The 23631-nt window shown below is 35.1% G+C and overlaps 1 protein-coding gene across 2 annotated transcripts in view; it reads left to right on the forward strand.

Moving 5' to 3' along the window:
- Window positions 1-23631, forward strand: part of kto (mediator complex subunit kohtalo) — a 212389-nt gene that overhangs the window by 20923 nt on the left and 167835 nt on the right. For both annotated transcript variants that reach the window (XM_081769676.1, XM_081769675.1), the window contains exons 3-5: window positions 13407-13505; window positions 17838-18029; window positions 20384-20543. In XM_081769676.1, the coding sequence (XP_081625802.1) occupies window positions 13407-13505; window positions 17838-18029; window positions 20384-20543 (451 nt within the window). The remainder of the gene's footprint in view (window positions 1-13406; window positions 13506-17837; window positions 18030-20383; window positions 20544-23631) is intronic.

The raw sequence follows: 23631 nt of genomic DNA on the forward strand, positions 1-23631 counted from the left end.
CTATTTCAAGAATTGCTGCATCGAAGAACCTCAAAGGGAATCTACACGACCTCCTGGTCAGCTTCGATGTATTTCTATTTATAAGAGTTCCTGTCAAGGATACTATGCAGCCAATACGAAGTCACTTCAGCCCGAAACTAACTGACCTTTTCACGTACTTTTTCTATGATGGATGTTACTGTGAACAAACGGATTGAGTAGCCATGCGGTCTCCTCTTTCTTCAGACATTGGCAACTTGTACATGAGATACTTTGAACATGAAGCTCTTAATGTGGCGGTTCTTAAGCCTTCCTGCTTCTTTAGATATGTTGATGATACTTTTGTTATCTAATCACATGAACCTGAAACGCTACAGGATTTTCTGGAATTTCTTAACAGTTGCCATCCTTAGACCAATTCACCATAAAATTTGAGCAGAATGGATGCATCCATTTTCTTGATATTCTTGTTCGCTAAACCTGACGGAACAGTAGGGCACAACGCATATAGGAAACCGATACACACGAACCTTATCTCAATGCGAGCAGCTGTCATCACAGGTTACAACGTATTACAGTGCTAAACACCTTGGCCCACAGAGCAGTTTCCGTAAGTGGCCAGGAAAGTTTACACGAGGAATTCAATCATCTTCGTTCGACGCTTGGCTACAGTCGTACAGATGTCAACATAGCCATAAAAAGAGCCATTACTTCCCAACACAAAGTGACCATAAAAGTCAAGAGTGAGAATTATCCCTCCATTACCGTATTGTCTTTCATCGGTCACATCTCTAGCAAACTCAGTAGAATGCTGGACAGACATGGTATAAGAATTATTCACAAACCTCCGGCCAACATCAGATCATTACTCAAACCAGTGAAGGACAACCTGTACGTGCGCACATCTGGAATACATCATATACCTTGTGAATGTGGCAGATCATACATACGGCAAACTGGACACCCCAGAGAACAATGATTCAAAGAACGCAACTGCTACATCAGATTTCAACAACCCGAAAAGTCAGAACTAGCAGAGCCTAGCTTAGAGCTGGGACACAAAAACAATTTTATAAATACCATCATAGTAGCCAAGTGAAGTAGTTGTTGGGGCAGAATAATAAAAGACGCCATAGCAATCTCACGTAAAGGCAACAATCTCAATAAAGACAATGGGTTTCAACTGAGTCCTATCTAGTTACTTGCCTTTAAAAAAAAAAAAAAAAAAAAAAGCAGCCATTTAAGAACAGCCAGTGTTTCCCTCAGCCAATCACAGGCCCCCTTCGTACCGCCACCTGTTTTAAACAGTGAAAATAACCCACATGTCCCCTTCCTAAGAAGGCAAAGTCAGTGCCCTCAGCCGGAAAAGTGATTGCTCCAGTTTTCTGGGATTCGAAGGGATAGTGATGGTAGATTATCTTCCGAGGGGGAGAACAGTGACTTGGGAGTACTATGCATTTTTTTTTAACGACAGCTGCGTGATGATATTCGGCAGAAAGGTCGTGGGAAACTGACAGCAGGTGTGATTTTCTATTAAGACAATGCCCCTAGCCACAAGTCAGTCATCGCAGTTGCAGCAATTCAAGATTGCGGCTACGGATTAGTCCCCCACACATCGTATTCTCCTGATTTGGCACCTTATGATCTCCATTCCTTTCCAAAGTTCAAAAAGAAGTTGGAAGGTACTCATTTTGACACTGATGATGACGTCATGCACGCCGTTGATGAAATTTTATTCGCTTTTGACATTTTTTTTTAAATCAGCGGAATTAACGCACTTAAACATCGATAGGCAAAATGTGTTGATTTGTCTGGAGACTATGTTGAAAAGTAACACCATCCATAAACTCTCTGCTACTCCGTTCTAGGTAGGCTTAAAACTTTTGTAACAACCCTCGTATATATTTATTATATACTCTACATTATATAATCATTTATTTATCTATATATATAAAAGAGAACGTACAAATCCTTTGTCCGCTCATCACGCTAATACGGCTGAACCAATTTCTTTTATTTTTGGGGGGTTATTAGGATTTGGACCCTAGATGGTTTTTATCATATCACTTTAATTTTCAATTACCAGTGTCTTGAGATAATTGACCATTCAGGTGTCCATTACGTACAAATCCTTTGTTAGTTCATCATAGGTAAAAATAAACGTATTTATATGCAACCCGCATGACCATGTGACTCGGCGGGTTAACATAAATGACAGGCGTTATAATGGTTTTTATCATATCACTTGAAAGCGAAAAAGTAAAAATTATCTAAGTAACAAAGTTTATTGCGTTCGGGGGTGACCGCAGCGAAGCGGGGCGGGTTAACATAAATGACAGGCGATATAATGTTAACATTTACTGCAATCTTCTATGGTTTTTATCATATCACTTGAAAGCGAAAAAGTAAAAATTATCTAAGTAACAAAGTTTATTGCGTTCCGGGGTGACCGCAGCGAAGCGGGGTGAACGCTGCTAGTATACTATATATGAATAATATACATTATTTACGAGCAGGTTGTATCTGTTGTTGTTTGATTTCTCCTAACGGTAACGCACATCGTACTTGTAGATGAAAGGCTCAGATTTTATAACTTTGCCATACGGAAACAGAGTAGAAGTACTCACATAATTTGCCGTGAACTGAAACATACAAAACTGTATATTAAATCAATTGGAGTAGTTTTGTGTCACATTAAGAGGACGTAATGTTCCGTATGTTACTAGAACTGCTTTTAGAACATAATATTTGTTCCGTGGCTATTAATAAAAGAACAAGTAGAAGAGGCATTGGTATCTAATATATATCAGGTAGTCCAAAAAGTAGTGAGTCTTTTTCACACGAGATGGCGTTAGTGTCCTAAATCTCAGGGTATATGAGTCGCAGCGGGTCAGCCCTGTCATTTGACAACTGGCATGTGAAGACGTGCAAGAGGTATAGGAATTCTTACAGTTAGACGTGAAGTATTGCTCCATGAAGATGAGTGAACTTCATGGAAAGCTACATTTTATAATTTGATTTCAATAAAGGCACAAATACTGTGCAGGTCCGTGTAGAAATTTTTGCTGTTTATGGTTAAGATACGTTATCAAAAGCAACAGCCAAAAAATGGTTCAGTAACTTTCGTTCTGGGAATTTCAGTGTCCAAGATGCTTCTCGCAGTAGGCGAAAAAATCACAGAAAAACTGGACGATATTCTGGTGAAAATCGAACAAGGCTCCCGGGTAGGCAGTCATGACATCGCAAAGGACTTAAACATTCATCACCGTACAGTGTTAAACCGCTTCTTAGAAAAACAATTGAGAATATTTAAGGGCATTGCCAGAACGAACTTACAAAGAATTAATTTTTCTTACTAACTTCTACAGACTTTATACCAATTGTTCTATGTACTTTATTATTATAGTCCCTCGAGTACTGAATTTTTTCCATTTTTTTTTTTCATGTTTTGTTTAAGACTTCTGTTAAAACGTTCTGTGATATGTTGTTTTACGAAGACACATGATCAAAATGGAAAGCTCACAATTGAAAAATTCGCAAAATATCGTCTCTGTATGACTTACGGTTCCCACGATATGGCTCCTTAAATCTCCCGAAATTAGAACTTTTTAAAGTCATTATCTGGAGAACGGTCGCAGGTTGGCTAGTGGCCACTGCTTACTATTTGGTAAATAAAATGTTCACCATTTTCTTAGGTATTGATCAACACTAATATGATCTCTATGACTTACGGTTCCCGAGATATGGCTCCTTAAATCTCCGGAAGTCCGAACTTTTTTGGCCAACATCTCGGGAACGGTAAGAGTGACACGAAAAATTCCATTACTTTCTTAGATAGTTTTTGATGCTGTATCGAATCAAGGACTCAAAATTTAAATGAAAAATGAAATGAAATCTTTAAGTTTTACGTCCCACGGTTATGCCGGCTAGGCTAATGGAGACGGTGATGATGAGAAATGAATGAAATGGTGGATTGAAGAAAGTGGGAGGAAACGGGAGAACCCCGAGAAAACCCACGCACACGGTGTTTGTCCACCACAAAGTTCACTTGGCGGGGGCTGGGATCAAACCCTGGACCCCAAGCACCAGAGGTGAACGCTCTACCACTGAGCTACCGCGGCCCCCGACTCAAAATTGAAAAATCTGCAACTAACAGACGCATACACACAGACAAACATAGAGAATTCAGTAACGAACTGTTTAAGTTCGTTGAAAAAAAAGAGGCGTGACGTTTGGTTGAAACATGATCTGATTGTGTGTCAAAACAATGTACTCTATCGAATTTTTATCTGCGAATCGTTACTGAAACGTAATGAACTCGAGCCATTTCTGAAGCGGTTAAGCACGAGTGATCAAAAGCAGATAGTCTACAAGACAATGTGCAAAAAAGATCATGGTCGAAACGAGAAGCAGCTCCACAATCTGTAGCAAACTCCACATTGACGTCGGCACGATGGCTCAGTGGTAGAGCACTTTTCCTCTGGTATATACGGTCCCTGGTTTGATCCCGGATTAAGTATGTTTGTGGTTGACTTGTTTTCTCTGAGTACTCCGGTTTCCTCCCACTTTCTCATTCCGCCAGTTCTTCCATTGTCATTCTTTTGCTTTAAGGTTAGTGTAAAGCGACAAGGTTTGCCGATAGATGTCACTACAATCTTCGTATCTCTCCCATGTATTTTTTACCTTTCACGAAAATTTACAATTTCTTTTACAAATTTCAACCTAGAGAGTTCAAATTTTTAGAGAAGGAACTTCATAACCTATCAAAGGGAATAATCCGTGTCGATTTTTTATTTAGAATTTTCTTTATTGTTGAAACAGTTCCATTGTTAAAGATTTAGATAACCATGTCAACAATCAAGCAATTTCAACAATGAACAAAATTCTTAATAAAAAATCGGCACGGATTATTGCCTTCGATAGATTATGAAGTTCCTTTCCTAAAAATTTGAAGTCTCTAGGTTGAAACTTGTAAGAGAAATCGTGAATTTTCGTGAAAAGTAAAAAAAATATATGGGAGAGATACGAAGACTGTAGTGCCATCTATCGGCAAAAATTGTCCCTTTAAACCAACCTTAATCATCGTCCCCCTTAGTCTAAAAGACATAACGTGAGACGTTATACTGAAAAATTTCATTTCATTTTCCACAGTGGCGTCCAGGAAAGCTATACTGTGCGTTTGGTGGGATTGGAAGGACACTGTGCATCACGAGCTACTGTTGCCGGCTAGAAACATAGCCTTAGACCTACATTATCGATAGTTAGCACGAGTGCCCTTGAATTCAAAAGAAACAGCCGGAACCGGTCAACAGAAATGGTGTCATATACCACACTGGCAATGCCACATCGCGTACATATTCAACGACCCGTCAGAAAAGGAGCATATGTGCTTTTATAATGTTATTTTTAATTCACAATATAGCGCTTACCTCTGGTGCGTAGGTCTGTGGTTCGATCTCCGGTCAAGTAAGCTTGTGGTGGAGAATGTCGTGTCCTTGGGTTTTGTCTGGGTACTTCTGTTTCCTCTGTTTCTAATTCTACCGGTAGGGGCCGCGGTGGTTCAGTATTAGAGCTTTCACTGCTGGTGCTTGGGGTTCCGGGTTCGATTCCAGCCCCCGCCAAGTGAACTTTGTGGTGGACAAACACCGTGTGTGTGGGTTTTCTCGAGGTTCTCCCGTTTCCTCCCACTTTCTTCATTCCACCATTTCATTCATTTCTCATAATCACCGTCTCCTTTAGCCTAACCGGCATAACCGTGGAACGTAAAACTCAGAGATTTAATTTCATTTTCTCATTCTACCGGTTCTTCCATCATCATTCACTTGCTTTAATCATCGTCTCCCTTAGCCTAAAGAGCATATTCGCGGGACGTTAAACTGAAAGATTTCATTTCATTTTATTTTTTCAACTCACAATAAATGTAAAGAATTGTGTATTCTCACTTTTGGCTTCCAACTGTAATACTTTTTAGTAAAACCTGTTATAATGAGTTACTTACGGGAAAATAACGAATACGTAAACGCACGCAATAAAATAGTACACTACTAGGAGTAGTTTTACTAAATCATTTTTTTAAATAGCGAAGGGAAAAGCTGGAGAAAACCTAAGAAAAATTAGAGAATAGAAAATAAGGTTAGCAAATTCCAGGTAAGTGCCATATTGCAATGGATCTTTACATGTTTACGTGATAGTGCTACCAGCCTGTAAGCAGCTCGAGTTTCATGGAGAAAAATAAGACAGGAAGTAGGGTTGGTGGAAGTTAGGGTTGCCAGATGTTATGTTTTTCCCGGTAAGTGTTACCTTTTTCTGACACATTTTACCTTATACACGTGTATGTTACTTTCCCCGTAAAACCATCTCTTTTTTTAATAAATCAAAGAAATTATATAGTCTTGGGTACTTTTAAAGTGTTGTTATAAGTTTAATGCGAAAAAGAAATATCTTTTCAGATAAACTGATTTCTCACACACTGTTACAACCCAACCCAACAATGTAACTTAGTATTCAGAAAAAAGATGCAACAGGTTGCATTTTTATCTCATGTCAACCTTAATATTTAAGAATAGTTTGGTTTTAGCTTCTTAGTCTTGTCTGACAATACCGTCTCGATCATGTGACAGTTTCGCTTGGCCAATAGCCATCACGATATATGCTACATGGTGTCAGGAACAGAAGCTACTGTGAACTAACAAAAGCAGAACTTAAGTGGTTGTGAATTTCAGTATGCACTACAAGGTTCTTTTGAACGTATACATGAGGATATGGGACTGTTAAGGAACGCAGTCTTCATTAAAGTACCATTAAAAGCCAACAAAGATTTGTGTAATATATTTGGTCGGTTGGATTTGAGTTTAGCGTCCCTTTCAACACCAAAGCTACATGAGACGAGAATCTACGGTTTAACTTGGGATACGAACCACATCAGCTCCCACCGGGAATTGTACGAGGGTGATTCAGAAAGTAATACCTCCAAGCTTATTACTTAGCCAATAGTACTGCAAACATTCTGAACTGTTTATCGTTAATACACTGATGTTTCAGCTATGGAATGTAGCTTCTTTTACCTTCCTATCTATTTTCGTTCCAGAGTAATAGAGCATTCCATGGCACCCAGTGGTGACCTCCAGTTGAAAAAGCGGGCTGTCATTGAATTTCTGGCTGCGGAAGGTTGTGCACTCAGGAACATTCATCGCCTGTAACGAGTTGTGGATACACCATTGCGACCCGGAAACGAAGCGTCAGTCGATGGAGTACGGCCACACGTCCTCTCATCCGTCAAAAAAATAGAAAGTTGTCCTATCTGTTGGCAAAGTATTGTTGACATTGTGCCTCATCCTGCCTATAGTCCGGTTTTTGCGCCCTGCAATTTTTGGTTCTTCCCCAAAGTTAAGGCTCCCTTTAAGGGCCAACACTACAGTTGTGACGCGGAAGTGGAAGCAGCAGTTCGGCAGTTGTGTCGCCAGCAGCGACCACAGTTCTTCGCCGATGGCATTAAAAACCCTTGTTTCGCGTTGGCGCAAGTGTGTTGCCCATAATGGGGACTATGTTGAAAAATGGTGCCACCATTTGTAGCTTTACATTGCAAGCTTTCCACTGATACCTGTATCGGTGAAACAGGTATCACCGTGGAGGCATTACTTTCTGAATCACCCTGGTAATACACTTTTTAATGAAACTGTCCCACTTTCCAATTAAAATTATTCTATGTTACTATGTGAAACCATACTTACGTTTGTTATATGTAATTTTGAATATCACATATCTTCCATTTATTCACTCTAAAAAATTTTGTACTGTCTTTGTTCTTCCCTTTTTTTTTTTTAAAAAAATAAATAAAATCTGGCAACCCTAGTGGGAGTGCAGAAGAACGATAGAATAATAAATGAAGATAAAAAAAAATCATATAACAGGGTTCCTACTGGTCAGGGAAGCCAGGGAAAATGGTGCAGGTCAGGGAAGCTCCAGGGAAAAAGATGGAAAATCAGGGAAATTTTATAAATGAATGTATAAGAAGTATCTTCAGAGTAATTGATTGTCAGACGTTTGTGGGTAGATATTAATGATCACAGTATGAGACGTTGCTCAGATTTACATGGGAGGTAAGTGGAATGTATGTATTAGCAATAGATTACTGTTTGTCTCTATAGAATAAATGTTCTCATATATAAATATTCACCGTTATTTATTCCTTATTTATATATCAGCGTCATCCGACACCTGCCATGAAAGTCAGGGAATTTCTGGCCAAAGGTCAGGGAAATAGCTTGATCGAGATGAGTAGGAACCTTGTATAAGGGAAAAAAGGATAAGGAAAAGTAAAAATTAATTAAGAAATAAAATAAATAAATAAATAAATAAATAATAATAATAATAATAATAATAATGAAAAGTTCAAAAGAATAATATAAATAAAAATACGAATATATTAAAAGTAAAATATTTCTCTTTCGCGATTCCTTCGTTCCAGCTCGAGATGCAAGACCTCAAAGAAAAACAAGACTTGCTTGTGGAAAAAAAAAAAAAAAATGAAGTTTTTTCCACGGTTTTTTGTCTGGGGCAATTTTGAACTTTCTAAAATATTTCAATTTAAATGAAGAAATGACAATACGTTCCACCATTCTTTTCCCACTATAACACGAAAAAGACATTCAATTACTATTTAACACGTTGGTTGCCATGTATATGGATTTCCACACACACAGCTCCTTCATGCAGCGCCTCGTGTATGGTTTTCCGTACACACAAATATATATTGCACTTTTTCATGTTCACTTAATAGGTGTGTATGCTATTACATACATATGGCGTAGAAGTCAAAATTTAATATCCACGCCGCGTGTATGCGAAACCATACACAAAGATAATTATACATTTATGGGGTTCAAACAAAGGCGGAAACAAAGTATTAATGGCGGATTGTTGCCCGTAGCGCACAGATGAGAAAGGTCAAAATATATAGTGGCGGCTAACGTGTTAAAGGAAAATCATGACAAGTTTTTTAGCCTCGGTACGTAAACCTGTGACGTTAAACTCTATAAAGAAGTTACAACAACAACAGTTACAGAAGCAACAACTGTTATTCCGTGAAGCAAAATTATCTTTTAAAATTTATGAATAAATTAAAACTTTATGAACATTTATTGAGACTGTTCAAAGTCGAAGGTGAGAAAGTTAAAGGCTCTGCTCGAAACTTTATTGTTTCAACCATTTTGGTGTGATATAACAGTAAAAGAAAGTAGGCATTCTTTCAGTAATGAAGTTATACTACCGTGTTAACTAACACCATACACGAAATAGCTATTTACGGCTTTTATTTCGTAAACTGAACTAATGTTAAGTTTTAACAGAGTATATCTGAAATTCAGAATAAAAATTTTCTGAACGAAGTACGAGATGTAAGCAATATTTTATTAAGCAGGGTTTTGTATCTGTTTCTTGGTTTATGTTACTGATTTTCCTTGCCTGCCAGTTTGAATTTAGGCAACTGGCACAACACATGTGAAATAGTGGGTTGCATAATGTACAAATGCTGGAAACAATACAATGCCAGTTTGAGAACCAATGAAGATACATATGTCTGGACAGAACTTAAGTATTTAATGTTGTAAACGAACTTTTCTAGTTGTAGAATCCACTACAGGAAACAGAAATGATACTTTAATAAGAAAAGTTCAAAAAACTAAAAGCGAATTTTCCTGCCCAAAAGCCAACTTTTTATGAAGAAAAATTCTCCGTTTCAAAAAACTGCTTTTTGTACATCTCTTGTTCAGCTGGACACACTGGTATGTGAGTCATGAGAGGAATAAGCATAAAAACCCAGATATTTACATTCCAGTGATCAGTGTGACTAACACTAATTCAAGCATACCAACACATGTTTTTTTCCTTTGGTACTTGGATCAATAACAGTGAAGCAAAAAGAAGATTCCACATTTTTTTCTTATCTTCTTTGAGACAAATAACGACTTTCATTGGTGCAATATGACTAAGCGACTACCTACACTAGACTTAGGTAGCCAATAGTAAGGAAGCCTGACCTCAACAGTCTTCACTGATGTACAAGACTGGCGAGAGAATCTCAACGGCAAGATGATGTCGCATGAGGTACGATTGTATTTATCTCAATATACAGTTGGTTTGGACTGATGTGGATCATTTTCAACGAAAATTGGATTGTTATCCGGCGTATCCTTTTAAGAATTATCATCCAGTGTTGTTAATCCAAGTGGAATGGTAGTAGTTGCATCTGTCGTACTTGTTGCGTAATGTATTCAAAAGAATCAAATTCTGTGAGGTTGTGTAAGGTTAATAATAATATTTTAACACTAAAGATCAGATAACAGTCAATACTAACATTGAACATCTGTTAATACTCTTAAGTCGAATAATTTAATTCTAAGATATTCGTCAATACGATGAAGGTGAAAGACAAAACGGTAAGTGGGGTAAGATGGAAAGACATAAGAGCTGCTTGTTACTTCAAACATGTATCCAGATCGTTTTACTACTAATTTGATATTTTATGTTGATAGACTTGTAATTTCTTACTTTTACATTGTCTTGGCAATATTTTTTAAAGAGTTAAAACGAAAATTCAACGTGAACACGTAAACTACTTATAAAGAGCCTCAATTATTTTTCAAGGTTAAGTGTTGAGTCCGCCATCTTTGTTTTTTAGATCATCATTTACATGGGGAAATTATTTGTCTTTTCTTTTTGAAGTGAGCTGGAATTTTAATGTTTTCGTTTTGTGATTTATATTTCTAATATTGAATAATTTAAATCAAGTAATATCTAATTTATATACGATGCAAATTGGGTTTGAAAAGTAGGAGATATATAAGTAGGCTTGAAGAAGAAGAAGACAGTAAGATCAAACCATTAAAAACTCAGTTCGTTTCAAAGAAAGCAGAAACATCACTTCTTATAGAAATTAATGAGATAAAAAAAATAAAGAGGTGGCGCAGGTATGCTCAAGGCTGCAGGTAGTTTCAAATCTTTTTAAGAACGGAACTCAACTTTTTTGAGGTAGTTATACAATCAAGCAAGTTTCCCAATCAATTTTATATGTGCAAGTTCCCGATCAATTTTATATGTATCATTTAATGTTTTTTATATGCTGTTCTTAGGGAAAAGGCACGGTGATTTAGTGGTAGAATGCTTACCTCTGATGTATAGGTCCCTGGTTCGATCCCCGGCCCAGTAGGTTGATGATGGACAACACCGTATCCGTACATTTTCTCGTGATACTTCCGTGTCCGTCCACAATCTCATTTTACCAAATTTTCCATCATTTTTCACTTGCCTTAATCATATGTCTCCCTTAGCCTAAGGATCATAACCCTGGGATGTAAACTGAAATAGTAAGACTATTCATGGCTTTGGATTGATTGTTTTAACAAAAGAGACATTGACAAAAGCTTAAAACCCACTTTATTTTAAATTATAATTTGTTACTGTTTCGGATATCTAGCACATCCTTCTTCAGACACTATCGAAAATAAATGAAAATACAGACATATATATAAATATTGTTATGACAAAGTTTTAAAATTCTTTAACCGTCATATATATATAGTCATTCCATTTTCATTTCATATGCTGTTTTTGTTGAAATGTTTATAGTACGTAGATCGTAATAGAAGTTAAAACGTAGTAAAAAGTATTAATTTAAATTTAGGAATGTGTATAAATATTTATTAATTCCGAAATTTTCAATGAGAATCGTAACCTTCGTCAGTCAAAGGCGTACTTTTTTGTTTGTTTGTTTGTTTGTTGTTGTTGTAAGCGAACACAGCTGTTTTAATCATAACTTATGGCTTCCATTATACAATGAAAAACATTGTCGAGATGATTAAGCTTACACGTAATATTGTAGAAACAAAATTCATAAACCATAGTGCTATGGATAGTTTGTAGCAAATATAATAGCTTCAAATATATTAATGGTCCTATTCCAATCACTTAATTGCGTCTTTATTTGCATTATAAAAATATTTACCTGTAAACTTATGCTTACCGATAATATGCTGAGAAAACTAAATAGTTAGGAACATTATCGTAGTGAACAGTTGGTAATAACAGTACGAGCTCTAATTGCCACTTTCACTACTTATTCAAAAGTGACAAATCAGGAATATCCTACTTCAAACTTTCCGACTTGAGGTTTCGTAAATTGTTATCCTCTTGATCCAATGATCCACCCCACATGTTGAACTCCCTCGAATCTGTTTGTAGTTTTATTACAATTTTTCGATAGAAAATATTGGCATTAATAAATATTTAGGAGATTCGTGAGTTTAAGTTAGTAGTTATAATTATGCGTCAGATTAGTTCCTTTAGTAGTGAATATAGAGGTTAAAATGTCGTGAAAAGTATTAACTTATACTCAGGAACTGCGATCATCCTCACTATGACTGTAATATATGAGAATCAGAAACAGCATTTAATACGAAAAGGGTTCGTTGAGTTTTCAAACGGCGGCATGTGAAAGGATTAGTTATGTTTGTTGATTAAATGATAAAGAAGCAAGTTTTTTTTTTTTAAATTTGTAAGTCATATTTTTCATATTTTACTATTTAAATGACTGTGATATGATATACCTAAAATAGAAAAGTATAGTTAATGAAAGTTAAGTCCGATACCTGTGACAGTTTAAGATTTTTGGGTTGCTTACATGAAAAGATTTTCTGGGTTAATAAGAGACGCTATCGTCGGAATTACAATATAGGTTATAGGGTAAAGAATAACTTCACGTATATCTTTACCTATGTTTGGAGCCCTCCCATAAATGGTTTAACCAAGTTAAGGTCCAATTCTTCTTCTTCATTTTTAGAAAACCAGAGGTTTATTATAGGAAATTTGTGATGGTATCAGCTTTCTTGTTTCATGTTTCTACAATCTACAGAAACCATTTTTTTTTTTTTTTTTTTAATACACGTGGTAGTTAAAAAATTCTCTACAAGTCAGCTTGGCTGCATTAATGCCCGGACAAATGAACAAAATGCCGTACTAATAGAAGTTGTTTGTGTACTCAGTTATTGCGTTTCTAGGGGTCAAAGTTTTCTTGTACGTTCTGTATTCATTCTATTTACTAAGATCTTGACTTCTTTTTGAAAAACAATCTTCATTGAAGAGTATTCGAACACTCAGCGTATTTCAACTATATTTAAAGTCTGAAGTCAAGGTAAGTTCTAGACATAAATAGGAAGAAGGAAACCTGCTTTATTTGTCAAAATTATACATTACGAAAACCTGGATGATGAACTCTCTGGCTAATTGGGAGAGCTTCATGTTAAGTCCCTTTGTAAGTTTAAAGAAAATCTGTTACAGTAACTCAAAGTTTGCTTTCCTTTCAAAGTAAAATGCAGTGTACGTAAGTTTTGTTGTGTATGTACTGTTAGTAACGCTGTTGTTTCTTATTCTAGGATGAGTTAAACGGCTACAATGTGAAACACGGATTTAACACTCCACAACTACAGGATGAACACGGGACAGCACGAAATTGTTCCATCACTGCTTCCAAAGTAAGTTTTACTCTTGTACGCTGCTTATCATTCTCACTTTGGCTAAATTACTTACTATAGTTGAATTTACATTAATTTCATTATTATTATTATCATTATTAGCGCAAAGGTAAGACTGTAGTGGTTTTGAATCAATTGTCAAGTCATGCAGGGTAGTTTTCTGGCTGGGAACACTCACAGATATTCAGTGAATTCGGTCCCTGGTAGACTTCTGAACTTTATTCATATTTTGGAGCTTTCTTGTGGATATATGATTAGCAAACGCGTCTTGGGCAATGGATACCAGGCTTCAGTTCCTGGTAGGAGTACATGTAATTCAGTTTCTACATTAAATAATAGATCTGCGTCGTAGTGCTTAAAAAGAACGGTCAAATGAATTAACTCATTTGCTTTAGAAATGATCGAAATCAAATGCACATTTGAGTTTCAATGCTCATGAAAGTATTATTATGTTCCTATTTTACAAGTTAGTAAATATTAAAAATATACGAGAAACAAAGGTAGTTAGCTTTTCGCCATTACTTACTTTTTTCTGTGTCCGTTTCAAATTACACTGTTAGTAAGCATGTGTATATGAATGGTTGTGCAACCCAATGATTTTTACAGAATCGATTAGAAATTCAAACAGAAGAAATGGGTTGAGTGTTATTGGCAACATTATAGCTGTGATTATTGTATAGCTTGAGTTCTTTGTGCTGAGTAATGTATTTAAAACTATATTCAGTACCTAACATCAGAATTTAAAGAATGTTTTCAAAGTTAAAAGCCTATTACTTGAGGTTCCAAAGCCTAATGCGGAAAGGAAAAGGAAATCTGGCTTCACTGCAACTACCGACGTCACTTCCATCTCATATGACTCTGGAGCCGCCACTGATTACGGCCTGATGCTATTTTGAAATAACACGGTTCACATTGACCTTAAAAAGGCAGAGGAAGTCAGGGGAATGGTTCAGATATCCTAAAAGTCGGGGAAATCGCTATATTTTACAGAAGTCAGTTTTTTTTTCTGCCCATAAAAGATAAAAAGAACATTTCAAAGAACCAAGATAAATTCAAAAAGACGATAATACAAAAAACGTCGAAGAAAGCAAACTATTACAGATGAAGAAAAGTTAAATAAAAGTTTCAAATGTGTAGCGATAATCTGTTAAATATGTAAATGTTGTTATGGACAATGATCCGGTACCGAAGATATAATTTTTTTTTATGGCCAGACCTGTACATTTACGTTGTTAAGTTTTGTGGCTAGACAGATTTTTCTATGCAGTTAAGATATAATACTTAAGGATGCCATTAGGAATGGATGTAGATTCAATTTATAAAGAAAGAAAAAAAATGTGAAAATATAAGGTAAATGTTGAAAAGTATTCGAAAATACGTAAGTTTAAATCTATTTTATTGTGTGAGTTATTATTGAACATTCATGGAGTAAATTACGTCTTAAGTAGTTCAATAATCTTATTTTGACGAACTTAGGGCAAATATGTAACTAGCTATCCAGAATAGTTGAAGTTAGTAATATAAATGTTACAAATGCTACAGAAAGTTACGTTTGCAGATTGTAGATAATCAAAGAGATAGATCAAATTATGGTATGTGTTTACTTATTTATATTTATAAGTGTATACAGAATGTGAAGATATTAAAGTTGCCATTGGTGTATAATTATTGTTTGGCTCTTGTGTTTTATTGTATACTGAATACAGGAATTTGACTTACAGTATATTAAGTATAAGTAAGAAAGTAAACGTATACTGTAATTAAAAAATAAAAGGGGATGCATTGATCAGCTATGGGGATGTTGGAAGTCGATTAAAAAATGATTTTTTTTTCCTAAACCTGACCATAAATGATAATATTTGTGGTGTCTTGGGGTCAGGAAAAAGTAACTTAGTCATTAAAATTTAGGAAAAGTCAGAAAAGTCAATACCAGAATTTCAGTGTGAACCATGAATAATTAAATTGAAAGAACGGAGTTTTTAAGTTGCAATTCAATATCGTCATAATCCGTATCATAAAAGGAAAAGTCTTACATTGCAGCGCCACGCTCAGGAATTCTATCATTCTACTTAAAGATTACTGTAATTTCTGAATTTTTATAGTTGCAAGCTTCCAACTCTAGGGGAGAGTCGAAAGCTTGGAACTGTAAAAATTAAGAAATTACAGAAATCTGTAAGTAGGATGGTGGAGAAACCTTAGTTTTTAAATAACATAATTCTTAATAGTTATAATCTGCAACACCCGAATTGGCGTATGGCATCAGCCAATGAGCTCGCAGTGCGCTGTTACCAAACCTTCAGTGACGAATCTAATCATTCATAACTGTCCACAAATACGAACAAAATCAGTTATAAATGATTAGATTCCTCCCTGAAGCTTTAGTAACAGCGCACTGCGACCGTATTGGCTGATACCATATGCCAATTCGAGTGACGCGCAGTATAACACTCGTCGCTTCGCTACGTAGGCAGGAAGCGCACGTAGCGGAGCGGCGAGTGTTAAAAATTAACGTTATTCACAGACTGAGATATTTTCCTTTAAGGATTGATAAGGATAAGAAAATAATAAGGATTGATTTATTGCATAGTACATGTTACACTATAAGACTTACTAGGTTGGTAAAGTAATCTTCATTATTTCTTAATGGTCGAGATTATACTGTAATTAAGTTGCAAGATATAATGATATCAATAATGAGATACAAAAATAGCTTGAGAAATAACTAAATAACTATTATAATTACATGGGCGCATGGGGGGATATTCAAAATTAACAAAAAATTGGCTACTTACCAATGAATCCTCCCTTGAAAAATTTAAAGATTTTGACATGTGTTAAGGAACATGTTAGACAATCAAAAAAGTCCCAAGAAAAAGGCATGTCGGGTTTGGGGCTTCATTTAAAACAACATTCACACAATATAAAACAGGTTAAGGTAATAGGTTCAGAAAAAAAAAAGTAAAAATAAAGAATCGTTCTTTATTCATAAATACAAACCTGCATTGAACCTTGATACTGGCAACATTGATATCGAACTTGGGTACCTACCTTTGATGCATACTTTGGATCTGGCAATAGTAGCCTAACATAGACACCGCGTTCTTTTTATTCAGTTCATTCTTTTTTTCCACAATGCTCTGTTCATCTCAGGATCTTTTTTGTACGTTACTTTTATATAGTGGTATGTATTCCTGGTTTTACTCCTTTTATCTCCTTTCCGTTTTAATCCTTTTTACCTTGCCACTGAGGAAGGAACCAGCTGAGAGTTCCGAAACGTCAAAATCTTCAAATTTTTCAAGGGAGGATTCATTGGTAAGAAGCCAATGTTTTATTAACTAAGTAACTACTTTGACCGATACTTAACTTTCTGTATCTGCTATTTATTTCACTTGAAACATTCTAAAAACTATACCACAACTCTCCAACTTTTATATTGGCAAACAACATACTCATTAAGCGAATACATCTGAAAACCAACATCATTTAATACACTTGTAAGACGATACTTCTAATACACAAAATCCTCTGACCTAAAATATTCGATCCGACATTTCTTCTGTTTGCACAAGCATACACATCGCAACTCCTAAGTATCTAAATGTTATATGGCATCAAATTACTTTCTGCTTAAGCCACTCCTAGCAATAGAGTTGAGTTGAGTTGATTTTGAGTTTAACGTCCCTTTTCAGCAGCGAGGCTATATGAGACGTGGACCTACTGATTAACGTGGAATCCGAACCACATGAGCTCCCGCCGGGAATCGAACCCGGGTCTCCCGCCTCCTAGCAATAGAAATGGCCCGTACTTGTCCGGGTTGGTCATACTGAACAGGGTTCGGTATTTTGATGTTGCCGGGATGCCTCCTGGTATTGAAAAGGAGATATGAGTTTGCCTTTAAACTTAGATGTCAACAATGGAGATGCCGGTACACTCTTGCTCGAAGATGGGCTTCGGTCCGTCACGCTAATGAGCGTATCTTGTTACTTTCCTTCGGAAATTTTCTGAGTATTGCATGAGCACTTCTGAACGTAGCATATTACTAGGAGTCTTTAGAATCACGGATCGGATTGAAGTGGTAAGAAGTCGGGATTTGAACTAGTGTATATACCCATCTCAATACAGGAATACACATACTACAATGTCACTAATGTCTTTATCAACGAAAGACAGTTCTTGTCTTCTTCTTGTGCCTGTGTATTTGGAGGAGAAGCACGTTATGACACCACAGCATTGGGTTCGATATAACTGCTTTAGTATATATACTAGGTCCGCATTTATGTCGTTAATTTTACGTATTTTTGGATACATTGTGTTCTTTATCATCAATTGCAGGTAGGAGCCTATTTCAATGGCATTCTTACCAAGAAAGAAGAGTTGAACACCCTTGCTGATAGCGGTAGAAAGAGACAGCAGATAAATCCGAAAGACAATTTCTGGCCAGCAACTGCAAGATCTAAAAATGCTATTGAAGCTTGGTTTAAGGACCTCGCGGGCAGCAAGCCACTTAGTGCATTATCCAAGAAGGTAAGTTAGATTTTGTACTATTATTAAAATTACATTATATCTGTGTATGTTAGCAGTGCGTACAGATGACTTAAATTCAATATATAAAAATGGAAGTAATCTTGTGTGAGATGATATTAAAGGAAAACTGCTGAACCAGTTGAAATGAATTTTGGAAAATAGTTATCACCTATCTCGAACTGTTTTCTTTATCATGTCAAGTTGATTAAATTGTGTATCCTGGGGGAGGATATGAAGGAGTGAAGGAGCCAACATTTTTGGAAACAGTTGTGTATCTCATCAACCCTCAAGTCTGAGAGATGAAACTTGGTATTCACAAGAGAACAGCTGACCGGTTTAAAATGAATTTTGAAACGTACAAGCTGGGCTTGTATTTATCATGCCACTTTGATTATTGACTTATCGTAATAGGATTCAAAAAGTATACCAAAAGTAGGGTATCGTATATTTTTTTTCATTACACTTTCATTAAAATGAGTATTCTAAACGGGAAATGAGTTCAAAAATTTTCCGTAAACCTATTCTTTCGTGCGAAGAACGGGCGTTTCAGCTGGTCTTTATAATGTACATGATATTCATTTTGTACTTGCTGGAAAAATGTACTTTTTATGCTGTTACATATTAAAATGAAAAAAGTAACGTTCAAAATAGTTGTAGTAGAATGAAAGATTTTGTTACCTTATCACGTTCATTTACTGATTGATCCAATATATATCGTTCATTTGTTGTCCTGTGGACATCATCAGAGTCTCAGCTTATATTTCACAAATGATGTGTTTTCGTACTTTTCCTTTTCTGTCTTTAATTATGCATCTAAAGTGTTTAGCCATAAATTTGTGAGGAAACACAGAAACTATTGGAAAAATGCCACTATTTTAATATTTGGGTAACATTTGAATTGTAACTAATTTAACAGCATATACGATCAATTTAGCTTTGATTTCCAGTGGAAGCCCAGGTTTTTAAAATTTTGATGTAGGATTGTGAGGTAGCTGTAAGTTTACTTAAACTAAGAGGTAACGAACTCTGGAAAACCAGGAAGAATGGATTTGGAAATTCGATGTGCTGACTCTGCATCACCAAACTGAATGTACGGCGTGTGGTTGATCTAGCCTTTCTTAAACAGTAGTATTAGGAACTTTAGTTTCTTGTTTAGTATATTAACATTTAAATACCCTAAGATACCCTCATGTACTTCTCTTCTATCCTCAGAATATTTGTACTCAAATATTAATCTAGCGGTCTTCACTATATGTAATACAATAACTGAAATAAACAATGAATCCTGCTTATATTATTATTATTATTTCTTCTATCTCAGATTTCCTCTGTGTTATTTTTCTTGTGCGAGCTAAGATAGTTTCTTCTTTACTGTGTGTCCTGGTTATTGAGAGCTTTCTTACTATCCCGCTTGCTGATAGTAGCACAGGCTTTGGCAGTTCAAGGATGAGAGTGTGTTGAATTTTTAATTTGTTCAGTTTTGTCCTCAAAGTGGCTGGTATAAGGCCTGTGGCAAATATTATTATTTATGTACACTCACGAACATTAATAAATGGAGGCTGAAGCCATTCTTTCTTATGGCTGCAAGCTCCATTTATTAATGTTCGTGACTGTACTAGCGTCAATTACCCGCTTCGCAGGATTAAAATAAGAAAAATTAGTAATATGTTCCGTTAGTCAGTCACTTTTTTACTATTACTGAAGCGATTTCAAATCGATAGAAACAAAGAAAATATAATGAAAAATCAGAAAACAATAAGTAATGTATATAAATAAAAATTAGATATTGTTATTGTGGGCTGAATTTGGATTTAAACGGCATCGGAAATGTCACTTTTCATCTCAGCGATCCCGAAAACTATGGATTTGACACTATTATCGGTCATTTTCGATCATTTTTTTATATATATATCCTTCTTCCCTTCTCCTACGTTGTACTGTCAAAGTAAAATGGTGAAAAACCTCAAGCCAAATAGTGTCAAACCTCGTCTCTGTTGAAAATTTGATCGAGATCTCAAGAGTTACTAAGTTAATCACTTTCATTTTATATATATATATATATATATATATATATATATATATATATATATATATATATATATAGAGAGAGAGAGAGAGAGAGAGAGAGAGAGGGAGAGAATTTAGTTTAGTGATAACAGTACAAGCAGAAACTGTGGAACCAATAGTTATAATTTAGCCGATTCTTTTCTTCCAACCCGGTCTTAATGAAGTACTTTTTATTGGAGTTGTCTGGGATAGAGCAGGGAGGGGGAGGAATCGAAATAAATGTACACCTTAAAAAGGTAAACAGAAACTTGAATTAAAAATGAAAGCAGATTTTTTTCATGTTTCAGGCTCCTATATTTAATAAAAAGGAAGAAATATTTATGATGCTGTGTGAATATCAAGTTCCTATGCTACGTGCTGCCTGGTTTATCAAGCTAACATCAGCTTACACTGTGGCCATATCAGAAGCCAAAATCAAAAAGAGACAACTACCGGACCAATCTCAAGGTACGTCAGTTGAGAGCAAATTTGGAATGTATAATTAAAATTGTAATATGTCTCCGTATCCAAGAGAATATATATTTCTATTGTTCTTGTTAAAATACTGTAACTATCATACATTAATCGGCCTTATTTTTGGTGTTAAATGTATTATTTTATATTAAATAACTACCTATATGTTAGTAAGATACTTTCTATTACAAAAATAATATCATGGTCCCGTATTTACTTCGTTGACTATGGTACTAAACTATTGAATTTTCCAAGGGTCAGGAAACAAATTGTCTGGGAATAAAAAACTAACGTTTTCGAAACCATCATAAGCTTTTCAAAATTACGTATTAACATTTTATTATTGATTTACTTATAGTTTGTTTGTTTGTTAAGAATAGAGAACTGCGTTCTGATGTTTATGAGAGTATAAACCCCAAATCAAATAACAAAATGAAGAAAAAATAAAACCAAAGTATGTCTCTTCAGCGTGAAATAATTATGTTCTATCTTAGCAGATGGTATATATATCCAGTTATTTCTGGATGTTTTGTAGAACAGTAAAATTAATATGAAACATATACTTCACGTAATCTGCAAAAGAAGTTGGTTCGTGGTTCCAATGCTGAATCACCATTTCTCTCCTGGTCCACGTACTTTCTCATTCTCTTAATTAGCTGGCATAGTCGAGAGTTTTTCGCGGGTTCGAACCACGCTCAGGATTTTCCATTTATTTCATTATCATTGTGTATTTCACATCGACTGCTTAAGTCTAAAGAGCATAGCCATGTAACATAAAGCTCAGAAATAAAATATAATAAATAAATATTACTCTCGCTCTTTTACAGTTAGACGAGGGCTTTAGTGGGGGGAAAGTCAGGTTCGAAACCGCAGCCTTCTCTCTGACGTTTCCATTTAACCACTTATCAATAAAGTTAATTAAAAAAGAAACCCATTTTAAGCTAGATTTGTGTCTCAAATATCCTCTTGTTGAAAGGTATAGCAACACTCCAAACAGTTGACATCCTTAAGGGATCTTTTCGTAGGAACGTTTGGATGAGAGAAATAACTAGAGGTTAAAAAATGTTGAATATCATGTTGCTGGCAGAATGTTTTCCAGAGTGAATTGCAGTCCACGGTCTGTAATAATGTAATGTGGTTATGGTAAGAAGTAGAAATATCGATTTTGTAAATCAGTCAAGATTTCTTGTCAATAAACAGCACGTAACGGTATTAAATGTAACAAATTGTCATGATTTCGGTATTCTGTTTACGTTAATGCAATATGTTACGGGTTCATATGCTTCTATTAATGCGAAACACAATTAATGATTGGACTTTGAACAAATAATAAGAAATTGTTATCACAATGGAAGTCAGAACTTTCGACCGTTTTGATAAACCGAAATTATTTAGTGAGAATCTAAACTGGAAATAAAAAATTTAAGAAGCATGTTTTTTATTTATTTATTTATTTTTATTTTTTATTTTTATTTTTATTTTATTTTATTTTATTTTATTTTATTTTATTTTATTTTATTTTATTTTATTTTATTTTATTTTATTTTATTTTATTTATTTATTTATTTATTTATTTATTTATTTATTTATTTATTTATTTATTATTATTATTATTATTATTATTATTATTATTATTATTATTATTATTATTATTATTATTATTATTATTATTATTATTATTATTATTATTATTTTTTTTTTTTTTTTTTTTTTTTTTTGCTTTCTTCGTTATCTTTGTGTCACCTTGAATTGTATTTTGCATAAAGTTCCAACTGAATTGTTCTTTGCATGTTGTAACAGAGGGTTGAGTTACGTGCGAAACATTCAGTACCTGTTTATACGGTAATACTCAATGAAAATATTAAACATTCTTGAAATTTCATTACAGTCTTGTGATGACTCATCTGTAAAAGTATTACATTCTTTCCAATAAATAATATACTTTGATATTGTGTTAACAATTTAACAATGTAAGTATATTTTTTTCTTTCCTCAGTTGAGATTATTATTACAAGGGGAAGTCAAGAGGTAAAGGGACTTGGAAAAAGATACATTTATTCCAGTGATAGAAAACTGAAACATACATAATTTTTCTACATAATGTCCCTGCACTTCAACGTACTTTACCCAACGTTTCACAAGTTTTTTGATTCCATCGGAAAAAAAAAAAAAAAAAGTTTTTCTGTTGAACCTGTAACCAATTCAGCACCCCATCAATGACTTCTGCATTGGTTGCAAATCATCTTCCCCTGAGCCCTTCTTTCAATGGTCCAAACATATGAAAATTGCTTGGAGCCAGGTCTGATATGTGAAGTATTGGCGATTTCGTCCACTACCGATTCGTTTGTTTTCCATCACCATACTATCAACGACTTTCAGATTGTTCTCGGTCGTTGACGTCGATGGCCTACACGATTTTTCCTTGTCACATAAAGAAGTTCTTCCCAGTTTGAAACGTTCTATCCATTCGTAGATTTTGCTTCACGATAAACAGTTATCACCATATTCGTTGCTTGCATTCCTCCTTGGTGCAGATCGACAATGGAGCTGCCATGTTTTACGGTCTGTTACACTCCAACGACTAACGCGGGAATAAGAGTGACACGTTGCATAGAAGTGTTGCAAACGACACTAATTCAGCACTGGATACTAGCAGTGTTACCAAACCCTAGTGCGAGAAATTGCAGAAGTCCCTTTACTTTTTAACTTCCGTTCGTATTTCAGCTGAAAGCTTTAGGAAACAGACTTAAATTTCTTAGTAGTACTTGTTTTTATGTGTTGTGACAGCTACTTTACTAGTTCCAGCATTCTTTGGATTTTTTTTCTCTGAGCGTAAGTCCAATCTGCGTGGCAATTTCGTTTTCCTATCTCTATCGAACACTGTCACTTTCTTGTTTCGTCGCTTTGTACTTTAAAAGCTGCTACCATACCCTAACTCTTTTTTTTCCCTTTCTTTCCCTCTCCACAGCTCCCTTTAGAAATGCTTAGTCTTTAGATACATCTCTTAGGTAAGTTAATTTAAAGGATTTAGCTTGAAAAACAAGGAAATATTATTTGTTACAAACAGGTTGACTTTCCTATT

This window comes from Thermobia domestica, chromosome 8 (assembly GCF_964235325.1).
Source record: "Thermobia domestica chromosome 8, izTheDome1.hap1.1, whole genome shotgun sequence".
In the NCBI taxonomy this organism is placed as follows: domain Eukaryota; kingdom Metazoa; phylum Arthropoda; class Insecta; order Zygentoma; family Lepismatidae; genus Thermobia; species Thermobia domestica.